The 15,462-nt window shown below is 33.1% G+C and overlaps 1 protein-coding gene across 1 annotated transcript in view; it reads right to left on the bottom strand.

Annotated features, from left to right (window-relative positions):
- The window catches only part of Cfap47 (cilia and flagella associated protein 47), a 529,200-nt gene that overhangs the window by 137,742 nt on the left and 375,996 nt on the right, over positions 1-15,462 (bottom strand). Inside the window, exons 54-55 of the mRNA XM_023707817.1 lie at positions 8,762-8,937; positions 6,510-6,617 (exon numbers count right to left, since the gene is read on the bottom strand). Coding sequence (XP_023563585.1) covers positions 6,510-6,617; positions 8,762-8,937 — 284 coding nt within the window. The remainder of the gene's footprint in view (positions 1-6,509; positions 6,618-8,761; positions 8,938-15,462) is intronic.

The raw sequence follows: 15,462 nt of genomic DNA, 5'->3' as shown, positions 1-15,462 counted from the left end.
AGAGACTGATTTCTAGGTTGAAAAACACAAGAGATTTGTGTGTGTGTGTGTGTGTGTGTGTGTGTGTGTGTTTCTTACTGTGAGACAGTCAAAGAATTTTAAAGCGGTGGTCTGGATGGCTGTTTGCAAGGTGAGTATTATAAATAAGATAAAATACACAGCAGGGAGCTTTGCTGAGTGATAATGAGTCTGTAGCACATTTAATTAAATATCTAACACACAGATAGATGGATGTGTAAGAAGTTCAAGAAGGGTTACAGCTGGAGCTGCAATAGTTCCATTGCAAATAGCATATATTTGGTTCAAATTACCCACAAAACACTCATAATTACAACTTCAATAGATTCTTCCTTATATTTTCTCTATAAATAATACAATTATATTTCAAAATAAAATTACGATTGATGTTCTGTCAAAGCAAGTTGTAATTATGAAATAAAGAACACTACATTTCAAAACATTTTCTAATAAACATATGAAAAACTGTTACCTTTGCACAGATTAAAATCAATTTCATTGCAGAGGATTAATATAACTTCATGACATTTGAAATGGGACTGATGGAGGAAGTAAGAATGCCTGTGAGAGCCAGTGAATCACACAGAAAAATATGAAGAGCTTTGTTCATTGTTCATCCAGTAAAAAGGTTTTACATTTAATTTAATAGTTTATTTTTTGCCAGTTTTCCATATATTAAATATGAGGATTATAGATCATAGATGCATGCATTGAAATTGTTGATACATTATTTGGGAACAAAATGAAAGTTCTAATGAGCTTAGAACGTATTACTTTCCCAGTGAATTCCATATTTCTCCATAGTCATGACAAACTGTTTCATCAAAATTGCTTCAAACTTGTAATACAGATTAGGGCGAGGAAATTTAAAATGTAAATAATGAAAAGCAAAAAATGTTAGTGGGAAGTAAGAAGTAGCATCTTTAAAACCAATTTCAGCATAAAGTGTATATAGACACTCAGGCTGGGTAAAACTTTTTGAAGCTCCTTAAGCTCCTTCAGAATAGAAAAGAAATATAAACATGATATAGATTTCAAGTGAGAAAATAATCGTTAACCACTGGAAAGTATGCACTTACTATATAATTTAAAAAGAAAAATGTTCTTCTAATCTGAGAAATTTGCTGGGGTAACTAAAATGATTTAATTTTATTCTACTCATGATTTTCTAAGTGAGTCCTACATAGCTTTCTTAGTTTAATCAATAATCTGTAAGGCCAACTATGCAGGACAGTTAAAACTATTTCTGTTTTAGAAATGCATGTAGGGCTGGGGAGATAGCTCAGTGGCATAACATCTTGTCTGGCAAATGCAAGGTCCCAAGTTCAATCCCCAGAACAAAAAAAAAAGTAGAAATACATGTACACAAGCATATTGTTTAGTCTTTACTACTTCTATTCAGCCCAAAGCAAAGAAGAACCCAATGTGTACCCACAACGTGATTGTTTCCACTGCATTTTAAGCTTTTATATCATCTTTCTAGTTATTCTTATTACATAATACTTGCCTTCGCAAAACTATCATTCTAGATATCTAACCTTAAGCTAGGGCTTTGTGTAGATTTCCCTGTCTCAGTTACTGTAAACTTTTTGTTGTTCTAGTGTTTCCAGTAAATGAACAGGGTCATTTAGGTGTTTATCTTTCTCTTGTATCTCATTTATTATTAGTTATCAAAGTAAACTTTTCACCATACTATTTCCAACAATCAGGTCCAAGTTGCTATCTCTAAGTTCTTCCTACTTCAGGTTTCTCTCACACTCAGACATCATTTCTAGCTACATGAGAGATCTATAGGAGGTAGTGATTCTCAGATGCAGACATAAACTGGCAACAAAAATGAGTTCTTTTGCTAAAAGTAACCATTTATTTTCTTTTAAAAGACCTCACTAATTTTTTTTAAATGTAACTTAGTTGTGTCCCAAATTTTCTGATCAAGGAGATTATGGGGCCACAGAGCAATATGATCAATGACATAGAGTGTACCTAAGGAAAGTCCTCTGGAGAGAAAAAATTCTCTCAGGCTTTCAAAGAGAGCAAATTGGTCAAGCAATGGCCTTGACTCATCCACATGGCTGTCATTGACAAAGGATCTGCAAATTGCAATACAGGGTAACAGGATAAGTCCTGAGGGGACTTGACTGACCTTATCAGATACAGAAGATACAGTTCTTGTTATATAGGTCTTGCTTTATGCTGGTCTTAACAATCCAGCAGAAAAGAATAAAAACAAGGTATAAGAAGTAAAGCCATATTATTATGCTGAGCTGTGAAAGGCTCAAGTCAACAACTTCTAACATTGCCAGTCCTATGTATAACCCACTACTATTATGGACTGCTGGACTATATTGGATTATTTTGCTGAATTCATGCAACTATTATGTTTAAATGGCAGTGGAATACCCATCTCTAACAAAATTAAACAAAAAGAGGGTGTACAAAGGTAGGAACATTTTGTATCTGCATATACAAAATAGTTACGATAGATATACAGCAATGTTCTCTTAATTCAATGTGAAGAGAGATTCATACTGATAGTATTTGGACAGGATATCATGTCTGCATCTTATAATATGAATAACCACTAAGAAGATAACAATAGTCAATGTATTAATTATTGAAACTGTCCTATTAATCAGTTTTGAAACTGTCTCATTGCTGTTTCTCAATAAAATTAACTAAAAAATAAAAAAATAAAAATGTAACCTATAGAACAAGAGAAAGCATTTACAATATATATAATATGCAAAGATGTATTACAAAAATATAGAAAAATATTTACATTTAAAAGAAAAATTAGAAAATGTGGTCATAGCCAACACATTTAAATAAATGCTTATCATAAGCCATATAATGGGCATTCTCCTTATTATGTCCAATGGAAATGTGCACAAATGTTCTATAAGTCATAAAGGTGGTATAAATAACATATTTATAATAAATTAAATCTATAAACAATGTGTAAGTCCATCAATAAGATAAACAAGGGGCTGGCCAAATAGCTCAATGGATTAAAGCAACTGCAAGCAAGCACAGGGGCCAAGGGTTTGTGTGCCGAGACAGCAATTTAGATTGGGTATGGTGGCACGTGTCTGTAATTGCAGCTCTTGGAAACTGTAAATAGGCAGATCATTACAAGTCTGATTTAGTAGTGAGACCTGGAACACCCTGTACACCCTTGCCTAAAATACAAAAAAAAAAAAACAACCTATTTTTTTTTACAAGAATGGAAATAGATGAAGTATTGCATATACAATAAAGTGAGGGCTGGTGTTATAGCTCAGTGATAGTGTTCATTTTAAATACATATGAGGTCATATGTTCAACAAAAGGTATCAAAAATTACAAATCAAATGAGGAAAATGAATGGTTTGGAAAGTTCCATACATGGTGTGAAATTTATTATTTAGAGTCTCTAAAAACAGGCAAAATAAGTGTCTGGTGAAGTTTGTAATTATTAAGAGATCATGTCTTTATATTCTGCAGGTTTTCCCTTCACACAGTTGTCCTCAAAATACTAAAAATAAAATTCCATTTGACGCAGATAATTGTATTCAATCCTAAAATTGTTAAAAAAACATTGTATTGTAGAGATACGTGTACAATCATGTTGACAACAACACAACTTATAACAGCATACAGGAAGGAGCCTGTATGCCCATCAGATAAATGGATAAAGAAATAATACACAATGCTGCAATAAAGAAGGATAAATACGAATCATTTGTAGACAAGGAAATGCACCTTGACATGATAAAAGCTAAGTGAAATAAATATTACATAGAGATTAATATCACATGGTTTCTCTTATGAGAAACCTAAAGTTTAAATAATTTAAAGAGCAAAATAAAAGGTAAGAATATAAGAAACAGGGAAAATATACATTGTGAAAAGAGAAAAGAGATTTAAAGATAAGGAAATACATGGCAGGAGGGGAAAATGATGTGAAAAGTATTAAGATGCACTGTGGATTTTTACCAATTCCCCAGGATAAATGTAGTTATTATGTGTCACAAAAATATACTTATGAAAAATAGAGATCAAAACTATTTACATGAAAAGATAGATCATAACCTTTTAAAGTTGCCATTGATATCTTAAATGATATCATATAATAAAATAAAAACATATTTTTCTATCAAATGAAGAAGAGTAACAGCAAAATGGTCTTTGAAATTAATAGCTGAATAAAAACTCAATAGAAAGACTAGAAGATGAAATTGGTTTTACCCACATGAATGAAAAATGGCAGACACTAGACAGAATGGGAAAATATTAAAATCTACCCTGAGAACACAGGTATAAGAATAAAAAAAGAGAGATGATATACATAGCATAATTTAAAAAAGATTCCAGAAACCATAAGTTACAAGTTTCCTTATCAAGGGATTCCAGTTACACAGAGAAAAAAACAGCAAGACATGTTAAGGACAGTGAATGCAATTAAAAATCTTACAAACTTGAAAAGAGAAAAGAATATTGGGTGAGGTGATTTTAAAAAATATTCGTCACACAATTTTAATAACATGCTTTTAATTATACGGAATCATGATTTTGATAAAAAGATATAAAATTATAGAGTAGGCATCCATAAAAAGATCTAGGCCTGGTCAGGGCAGATGGCTTAGTAGAATAAGCATTTCCCTGGCAAGCTCAGGGGCCTACGTTCAAACCCAGTTATGCAAAAAAAAAAAAAAAAAAAAAAATATATATATATATATATATATATATCCCTATATAGTTGAAAAAATGACTAACAATAACACTGAGACAAATATTTCCACATAAAAATCATATTAATAAATCATGTATGATTTTAGTATCTACAGTAAGAACATTTTTAATTATGCTATATTACATATATAACTATTTTTTACCTGATGTCTCCACACATTCCCCAATTTCTACTTGTTTAATCTTTACCTTTAATTTCATACTTTCAGATTTTGCTTGGGTTCTAGACCCTGCTAAGTCTTTCAGAGCACAAATGCCAGAGAGTTGATACCTCTGCTCAAAGATGCTAATTATGACTAGTATGGCAGGTGACATGGTCACAGAATTGTTAATAGTTACGTATTATATATTTCAAAATGGCTAAAACATAAAATTTTAAAATGATATTCTAATAAATGATACATATTTGAAATGATAGAAACATTCAGCCAGATTTGAGCATTCCACAATGTACCAAAACATCACATTGTAACAAAAAATTATATCTTGGGCTCAGAATGTGGTTCAGTGATAGATTCTTATTTTGCATACCCATGCTCTGGATTCAATCCCCAGCACTACAACCAAAACAAGTAATTTAAAAAAGTAAATATGAAATAGAGTCAGACCTGGACTACAACAAAGAAACAGAAAGCAGCCATTTGTTTCAAGACAAGGAAAACACTTAGACTTCTTTTAAATTCCAGGCCACCCTGCAAGCTAAGTCTACGAATGTATGTTCAATCACATTTATGCTTGGCTTCTTCCCTTATCATACTTTATCTATTTACAGATTTCCTTGAAATCACTTCTTAATCAATTAGTTGTCATTTTTGGCCTAAGATCTACTACTAGAATAATTCAACACTCTTATTGTGTGCTAAAAGAGAGAAAGTAACTAAGGGGAACTAATTTATCAACTAGGGCATATACAGTGCTCTTTAAAAGTTAGTGGCGATTTCTTAATTCCTGTTTACTAGCAAGAAACTTGGTGCCAGACGTGTAATAAGACATGTAGTTTGTTGGCACCAGGGAGATGGCTCAGTAGAATAAGTACTTGCCTGGCAAGTGGAAGGGCCTGAGTTCAATCCCTGGTTCCGCCAAATAAATAAACAAACAAACAAATAAAGAAACATAGTTTGTTGAATGTAATAAGAATTTGACTACTTAAATAGTAATGATCATATTTTAAGGGAATACAGTATTAACCAAATGACCAAGTGTTCACAATTGCTCACTGACTACCTTTTGATTTTGAGTTAACCAAAATTTCATTTGCCATCTCTGTTTTCTAATGCACTCTAATGTCTTTAAGGCTAAACACACACACACACACACACACACACACACACACACACACACACACACACACGAGCATGACCCAATTGATGGGTTTTCCTATAAATCTTCTTCAGTGAATCTTTTTTCATGCTAGATGCCACTGACAACTTTCACTTGCTTGTATAACCTTCACTCTTAAGATTTAGTGCTTATCTGCATTCCCCTCACTTATCTCATTAAAAATTATCTTTCTGCTTGATTTTTCTCAGAAGAAATATTGAAGATTTATGAAATGGAAGCATTATTCTGTTTCAATTAATCCTTTTCCTCCTTTTCTATAATCCTTTTGAAAATAAATCTTTATTTACTAAGCCCTCATGTGTTTGTGTTTGTGAAAATATCCAGCAGTAAATGATTTAAGATATCATATATATTATAACAATATTGAGATTTATTAGTATTTTTACTACTAAGGTGTTTTTCTACTACAAAGAACTTACTTTCCAAGGTCGCAGTATATTTCTGGCATATCCCTTCTTTGTGGAAGTTCAGTATTTAATTTCAATGAACACCAAAACTCTTCACCCATTTCAGGCTGAAAAATAATGCTGGTGAAGACAAAAATGCAAAATCTTGTGAGTGGTTTTAATTCGTATAATAAACTTTGAAGAAAATATTTCAAGTTGATAGAAATAGTTGCTTTCAAATACAGTATTTGACAATGACACTGTGACACAGTCTATTCTTATGCTGGATGGCGTGTTTAATTTTTAATTTTTGCTAATAAGAGCACTTCATTGTTTATGAAAATCATGAATATCATTAATGTCTGCTCAATAAATGTGTGTTTAAATAACAGAAAATACTTAAAACCATGAGTATTTCAAATGTCGTGAAATAAATAACAGAAATGTTCTGATTTTTAACTGATGTTAAACCAAGGGTAGTTTGTTGAATTGAATGCATGTATACTTTTCATGTAAATGTTATTAAGTGACATAGCTTGGAGAACTTTGAGGATAATGAGTATGTGCTCAGTTCAGGCACAACAGAGACTAGGGCAGTCTCATTGAACAACTGGGGTAGTAGCTCAGTTCTTTTATCTTTTATTATTTATAAATTGTAGCAAAAATACCGAATGCTTAAAGTACCACAACTCACAACAGCTATGCCTTGGAAATGCCTGATATATCCACCAACAGAAAAATGGGTAAAGGAAACTTGGTGTTTATGCACAATCAAGTACTATTCTGGTGCAAAGAACCTGCATTCGAGTCACTTTCAGGAACATGCTTGCATCCTGAGAGCTCAGTGTTAAATGAAACAAAAAAGACACCCAAACTCAAATATCACATGTTTTCTCTTACATGGGATACCTGAGGTATAATTTAATAATCTAGTGTAAAAGATGGATATTAATAAATGAGAAGATAGAATTTTGGTAAATGGACAGTGTGCCAAAAGATGAAGTTGGAGAGGGAAGAGTGGACATAAAAAGAAATAATATGTGTTATGCACATGTACTAACTCACTAAAATAAATGTATTCAGTATGTACTACAACTATGTACTAAAAAAAATAAATACTACAAACTTATTTCAGTAAATTAAATATTAGCTTTAATCCCTTGTAGAATCCTGTCTTTAGGTTTGAATACATTTATTATATTATTTACCATTTTTGTAAGCAACTTTGGAACTCCTCTTTCATTAATGTCTTTGGGTGCACTGTCAAGGCTGTCTCATTCGAAATCAACTATGAATGTTTACCTTTTATAGTCATTTTGGGGCTGGAGAGATGGCTCAGTGGTCTAAAGCACCTACTTAGAACAAGCTTAGCAAAAGCATCAGGGACCGCGGTTCAATCCCCCAGCACCACATGCCAGCCAGCCCCGCCCCCTGTGGGTCTCTCTCTCTCTCTCTCTCTCTCTCTCTCTCTCTCTCTCTCTCTCTCTCAAATAAATAAATAAAAAAAAATTTAAAATATAGTCATTTTGACTTTAGAATTGAGCCAAAAATCACAGTGCCAGATCTGGTTAATAATGTAGTTAAGTATACACCTTAGTATTTACATGTCTGTCTTTCATTTGGATGTTATTCAAAAGGAAATTTTACCCTATATTTGAACACAACTTGTAAAGACACTCAAATAACTTGGGCAGTAACATTCAAACACATAAATTATTTTAAATAAATCATTGACTTAACAATTGCCATGTGAGCCAAATATTATGGGTACATGTATACAAATATATAATGCAAAAAACGTTTTCAAAATTTCCCTGTTATGCCCTATTTGTCATTAATATTTATGTCAATATTTGCACATGTGTAAATGTATATGCACATGTATGTTTTTAGTATCATATAACATCTGTGATTTAGTTTTCTTTATAGACTTCAAGTGAATGATTTATATCTGAGAAAAATATACGGACTAGTTTTCATCCAAAAAATAAAGGTGTATTCCACATTCCTTTTGGAATTATTTTCATTTCTTTCAAATGTTACACTCAGAAATACTTGTTTACTGAAAAATGAATTGAAACAAGAGGCCAAAAGAAAAATTCAGGAATTAATTTCATATGCTACCAATAATTTTGTACTAAAGCAAAGAAAAGCTAACTCTTGTTTAGTATGTTTTTATCTTAGAAAATTATACTGAAGCATACAAAGAGATAATTTTAATAGCATAGTTTCAAAAGATCAACAAGAAAATATTGTGCAAATATTGTGCCCCACTCAACTCATACCTTTCTTCTTTATAGCCTAAAGTTGCTGAAGAATACCACACAACATAGTTCGTACTTTCCAGGGGTTTCAGTGTAAGTACTTCAGGTCCAGACAGGGTAGGATTTGATAATAGCACATTTATGTGAACAATTGCATTTATTGGATTAGAGATAGGTATTTCAATACAACTTGTCTCCTAGAATTATAAAACAAACACATAACCAGATTTTAGTATAAACAAGCCATTGCTCTATGTAAGGAAATATAAAGAAAGTTATAAAATATATGGCACTTTTCCTAATTCATGAAAACATTTTAACCAATTTTAATCTCTGATGTTTTCTTTGATTAGTATTGGTAAGCACTATCAATATTTTAACTATATACCCCAGCCCACTCCACCTTGGTGGGTCTACCAAGAAGGAGCCTCTGGACCAGCAGTCAGTGGGGCCCAGTGGTCCACTTGGATGGTGCTCAGCTGGAAGCGGCTGAACACAGCCACCAGACCCAAGCCAAGTCCAGTCAGTTGAGCTCGAGTTCAGTAGATCTAGACCCAGTGGGCTGAGACACTGCTGGGCGCAGCTGAGCCCAGACCTAGGCACAGAACTAAAGGGGCATCCTCAAGGCACAGAGATGGCAGCAGGTAACTGGGGTGAACTAGTCTGCCTGGAAGACTCCAGGTGCATGAAAGGGAGGTGCCCACACAGAATTTAGGGGAACAAATTTAAAAATCAAATTCCAATTTAAGATGTGATTTATTATACAGTTAAAATGTTTGCTTCAAAAGTCTAAAGTGCAAACACATTAGTTACAAAAGTGTGTCAATTACTAAATTTCACTAGCTGTTATTAGCATTGCTAATTATACTACTGTAAATAGGAATGAATATCTGCCTTAACCACATATCCTTCCTTGGGTAATAAAATCAGGAAGTGTTTGGCTAGTAACCTCACCAAAACCATACACTAAAGGATGGAGGGTATTTCCAAAGGAAAGCAATATCTCAGTCTCCATCAATAGAGAAGACAAAATCTTGGAACACACAGAAAGCAAGAATCTCTAACACAGGAGAGATACCTTAAAAATAGACCACAGAGAAGCTATGGCTGGAATGATACAGCTACCTACTACCAAAATTTCACAAAAAAGTATCACAGAAATCACAATAAAGAGTGCTTTCTGAAACAGAAAATGACAAAAAGAAGGCGCAAAATGCAATCTTAGGCCCTGAGCCCACCCAGAACAAGTCCCAGGAGGCATCAGCGTAGAAGAAACTGGAAGCCACACATCTGAAATATCTGAAATAATAGTAACTGAAGTAAAAAAAAAAAAACTGCAGAAAGGTATAGATGAAATCAGATCAGAAATAATCTCACAGGTAGAAAAAGAAATGGTAACTACAATGAAAGAATTATTAAGTATTTCTAAAGAAGACACTGATCAAAAAATAAAGAATAGGGGCCAGGGAGATAGCTCAGTAGAATAAGCGCTTGCATGATAAGTGCAAGGGTCTGAGTTTAATTCCTGGTTCCGCCAAAAAAAAAAAAAAAAAAAAAAAAAAAAAAAAGAGTGAATAGAAAAATGGTGGAATACGTGGAACAATACAAGAAAGAAATAGAATGCATGAAGCACATACAAAAGATAAATAAGAAATTAAAAACTCCATTAAAAGTTGAGAAAACTGTTAGAATGACTGTAAGACTCCAGGTGCATGAAAAGGAGGTGCCCACACAGAATATAGGGGAACAAATTTAAAATCAAATTCCAATTTAAGATGTGATTTGTTATACAGTTATAATGTTTGCTCCAAAGGTCTAAAGTGCAAACACATTAGTTACAAAAGTGTATCAATTACTAAATTTCACTAGCTGTTATTAGCATTGATAATTATACTACTGTAAATAGGAATGAATATCTGCAAGATATTCATTGAAAACAATGCAAGGATGAACATCATAAGAATAATGGTCAGTGGTGAGAAAGAAAATAACAGAAATGACATAAAAAGAATATGGGCAGAATAGTGGAAAACTCCCCAAATATTGGGGAGCAATTTGATATTCACGTAACCAAGACATACAGAACTTCAAACAATATCAACCCAATTAAAACTACACCCAAACATGTAATCATTAAGATGCCATAAATTCAGCACATGAAAAATACTAAAAGCTGCTAAAGAAAAGAAACAAATCATATTTAAAGGAAACCAATCAGAATAACAGCAAATTTCTCCTCACAAACCATCAAGAAGAGCATGAAGCAAAGTTCCTCAAGTCCTCCAAGAAAACAAATTCCAACCCAGACTGATATACCCTGAAAAACTCTCAAGTTCATGGAGAAGTGAAGCTACTTCAATGACAAAAACAATTAAAGACATTCATGATGACCAAACCAACCCTACACAGAGAACTAAAAGATATTGTACAAATTCTGACATTTCCAGTCCTACAGATAACCCACTATTATTATGAACTACTGGACTATATTGGATTATTTTGCTGAATTCACACATCTACAATATTTAAATTGCAAAGGAATACCCATCTGTGACAAAGCTAAACAAAAAAGGGGGATATAAATGAAGGAGCATTTTGTATCTGTATATACAAATAGTTAAGATAGTTATAAAGCTACTTTCTCTTAATTTAATGAGAAGAAAGATTTGTACTAACAGTGTTTGGACAGGATATCATGTCTGCATCTTGTACTATGCATAACTATTACAAAGACAACAACATGCAATGTATTAATTATTGTAACTGTCCTACTAACCTGTCTTGAAACTGTATCATTGCTCTTTCTCAATAAAATTAACAAAAAATAAATATTTCAAAATACTTCAAAAAATAAGAGATATTCTAGAAAGGGATCAAAATGGACACAATTCCAGGAATGACAACAGAAGCCCACCAAACACAGGAAACTACTAAACAGAGGAGAAAGGTAGGGAACTAACAGCAGGAAAATAATGTGACAAATGTAAGTCAACACAAATCAATTGTAACCACCAATGTAAATGGACCAAATTCATCAATTAGAAGAAATAGACTGGCAGAGTGGATTTAAGAAACAAAATTGAAGAATATGTTGTATACAAGAAACACATCTGATCTATAAAGAAATTCATAGGCTGAAAGCCAAAGGGTACAAAACAGTACTACATTCTCCAGGACCTTAGAAAAAAGCAGGGGTAGCTATTCAGTTCACAGACATTCTGCACTTCAAACCAAGAATGATGAAATGAGATGAAGGATGTCACTGCCTAGGGAAAAAATTCAAGAGGAAAAGATAAGATTCATTAATACGCATGCCCCAATATGAGACCACTGAAATATATAAGACAAATTTTAAAGGACCTAAAAAATCTAATAACAAATATAATAATCCTAACAGGGGACCTTAACACCCCCTTATCTCAAAAAGATAAGTAAAGCAAGCAAAAAAATTAGCAAAGAACAAATGGACTTAATGGACATATACAGAGTATTCCACCCAACATCTGAATACACACTTTTTCAGCTGCACATGGGTCATTTTCTAAACTAGACCACATACTAGTCCATAGATCATACTTAAGTATGTGCAAGAAAACATAAATTATCCTATGCATATTATCTGACCACAGTGCAATAAAACTGGAAATGTTTTCCTTTTCTTTTTTGGGGGGATTTATTTATTATAAGTTCTACACGGTCTCACTACGTAGATCGGATGTGTAATGATTCTCCTGTTTTCAGCTTCCCAAGAGCTGGGATTACAACTGTGCACCACCATGCTCAGTCACAGTCTCAGTCTCAGCATGTCCCTGGGGTGGAGCTCACACAGCACTCTAAGGATCGATCTGAGCTCTGCATAAACAGGCGCTTTAGTTCACTGAGCTATGTGGTCAGCCCAAGACTGGAAATTGACAACAAAATAAACCAAAAAAATCCCATAAACATATGGAAATTTTAAAATATTCTCTTCAGCAACCAATGGGTTACACATGAAATTAATCAGTAAATTAAACAACACCTACAATCTGATGAAAATTCAAACACATCTTACTGGAATTTCTGGGATGAAATAAAAGCAATTCTTAGAGGGAAATTTGTAGTGGTAAACTCATAGACAGGAAAACAGAGCAAGAACAAATAAATACTCTCATGCTACAACTCAAGAATCTAGGAAAAGAAGAGGAAATCAAGCCTAAAGCCCAAAGATGTGAAGAAATTACAAAGATTACAGCAAAAATTAATGTAATTGAGACAAAGATAACAGTACAGAGAATTAATGAATCCAAAAGCTGGTTTTTCACAGATTAAATAAAAGTGAAAGGGCTGGGGAAATAACTCAGTAGATTAAGTGCCTGCCTAGCAAGCACAGGGTCCTGAGTTGAATTCGCAGTACCAAATAAATAAATAAATAAAATAAAAATAATTGAACAAATAAGGAAGAATTTCCTGGATAAAATTGACAAACCACTAGCTAACTTCCTCAAAAAGAGGAAACAAAAAACTCAAATTCTAGCACAATCAAATTCAATGAAAAGTGAGAAATTAGTATAAATCCTAGGGAAATTAAGATCATCAGTACTTATTTTTAATGTCTATACTCTCACTGGATCAAACCCAGAAAAAATAGACAGATTCCTAGATAGGTACAAAATGCCAAAAACTGAATCAAGAAGATATAAAAACTCTGAATAATCCAATGCCAGCCAATGAAAATGAAAATATAATTTAAAAATTACAAGCAAAGAAAGGCCCATATCCTGATGGAATCACAGCTAAATTGTTGAAGAAATTTAGAGATTTCATCCAATAATCCTCAAATTTGTTAATTAATTTAAAAAATAAGAAGTACTCCCAAACTCATTCCTGAAAGCAAGTAATATACTGACACCAAAACTTAGAAAGATCCAAGCAAAAGAAAGAACTACAGTCCAATCTCCCTCATGAACATAGATGCAAAAATCCTCAATAAAATACTACCAAGTAGAATACAGCAAATTAACAAGATTATACACCACAACCACATAGGATTCATTCCAGGGATACAAGAATGGTTCAATCTATACAAATCTATAAATGTAATACACTTTATTAATGGAGCCAAAACCAAAATACACATGATCATCTCAATAGATGCAGAAAAGGTTTTTGACAAAGTGGAACACTCATTTATGATCAAAGCTCTAAAGAAAATATTAATAGATGATCTATAACGCAACCTGATAAAAGCCATCTATGACAAACCAATATCCAACATAATTCCAAATTGAGAAAAACTGAAAGCCTTTACTCTCAAATCAGGTACAAGACAAGGATGTCCTCTATCACTTTTCTTCAATAAATTTCTGGAATCATTAGCTAGAGCCATTAAAAATAGGAAGTAATAAAAGAAATAAGAATAGGTAAATAAGAAATTCAAGTATCATTATTTGCAGAAGATATGATACTCTACTTGGAAGAACCAAAAAACTCCAACAAGAAACTCCCAGAATTAATAAAAAATCCTCAGTAGCTTATCAGGATGCAATGCCAAAGCTCAAAATCAATAGCATTCCTCTACATGGATAACAAACTCACTGAGAGAGAAATTTAAAAAAAAAAACAATACTCCTCACAATAGTGTCCAAATATGAAATATTTAGGAATTAATATGACAAAGGAATTTACATCTATGCAGTTTAAATGATAATGGTCTAAAATAAGAGATCGAAGAGGATTTCAGAAAATGGAAGGATATTCCTTGGTCCCAGATAGGAAGAACCACCATTGTGAAAATTGCCATATTCCCATAATTGTTATACATATTTACTGCCATCCCTATAAAAATACTATCAACCTATATCACAGATCTAGAGAAAATATTTTTTTGTATTTAGTACAGGGTCTATAGGCTCTCACTATGTACATCAGACTCAGTGATTCTCCTGTTTTCAGGCTCCGAAGTACTGGGATTACAGGTGTGCATCACCACACCCAGTCTCAGTTGCTGTCTCAGCGTGCCCCAGGGTCAAGGCCCACACTGTAAGTGTGGATTAAACCTCAGCCACTGAGCTTTTCCTAAGCAGGCATTTTAATTTGCTGAGCTATCTGGTTGGACCAATAAAACACTATTAGAACTTATCTGGAACCAGAAAAGGCCTAAAACAGCAAAGGCGGTCTTGGGCAACAAAGACAAGGCAGGAGATACTACAATTTCTGACTCACAAATATACTACAAAGACACTGTGATAAAATCAGCATGATATTGGCAAAAAACCAGACCCAAGGATAAGTGAAGCTGAATAGCAGATTTGAATACAACTACAAACATATTCAGCCACCTTATCTTTGATAAAGAATCCAAACATATTCACTGGAAAAAAAATAGTCTGTTTAATGATAGTGTTGTAAAAACTGCATTTCTGCATGCCAAAAAACTAAAACTAGACCTGGGCCTATCACCATGCACTAAAATGTAGTCTAAATGGATTAAAGTTACAAACATTAAAACAGAAACACTAAATCTATTGGAGGAAAAATACAGTTACAAATGTTGAAGACATAGGAGGAGGAAGGCAGTTCAGGAACAGAAACCAAACTGCACGGGACATACTCCAAAGAATGACCAATTGGGATCTCATATCATTGAGAAGTTTATGTATGTGAAAAGAAATCAGCAGCAGAGTGAAAAGACAACCTAGAAGTTGGCAAAAATATTGTAACTGAAAATCACTCAAAGGACTTCT

The sequence above is a fragment of the Octodon degus genome, unplaced genomic scaffold, assembly GCF_000260255.1.
Source record: "Octodon degus isolate 3935 unplaced genomic scaffold, OctDeg1.0 scaffold00313, whole genome shotgun sequence".
In the NCBI taxonomy this organism is placed as follows: Eukaryota; Metazoa; Chordata; class Mammalia; order Rodentia; family Octodontidae; genus Octodon; species Octodon degus.
Note: the sequence above shows the minus strand (reverse complement) of the source record. Positions and strands in the feature narration are given on the sequence as shown.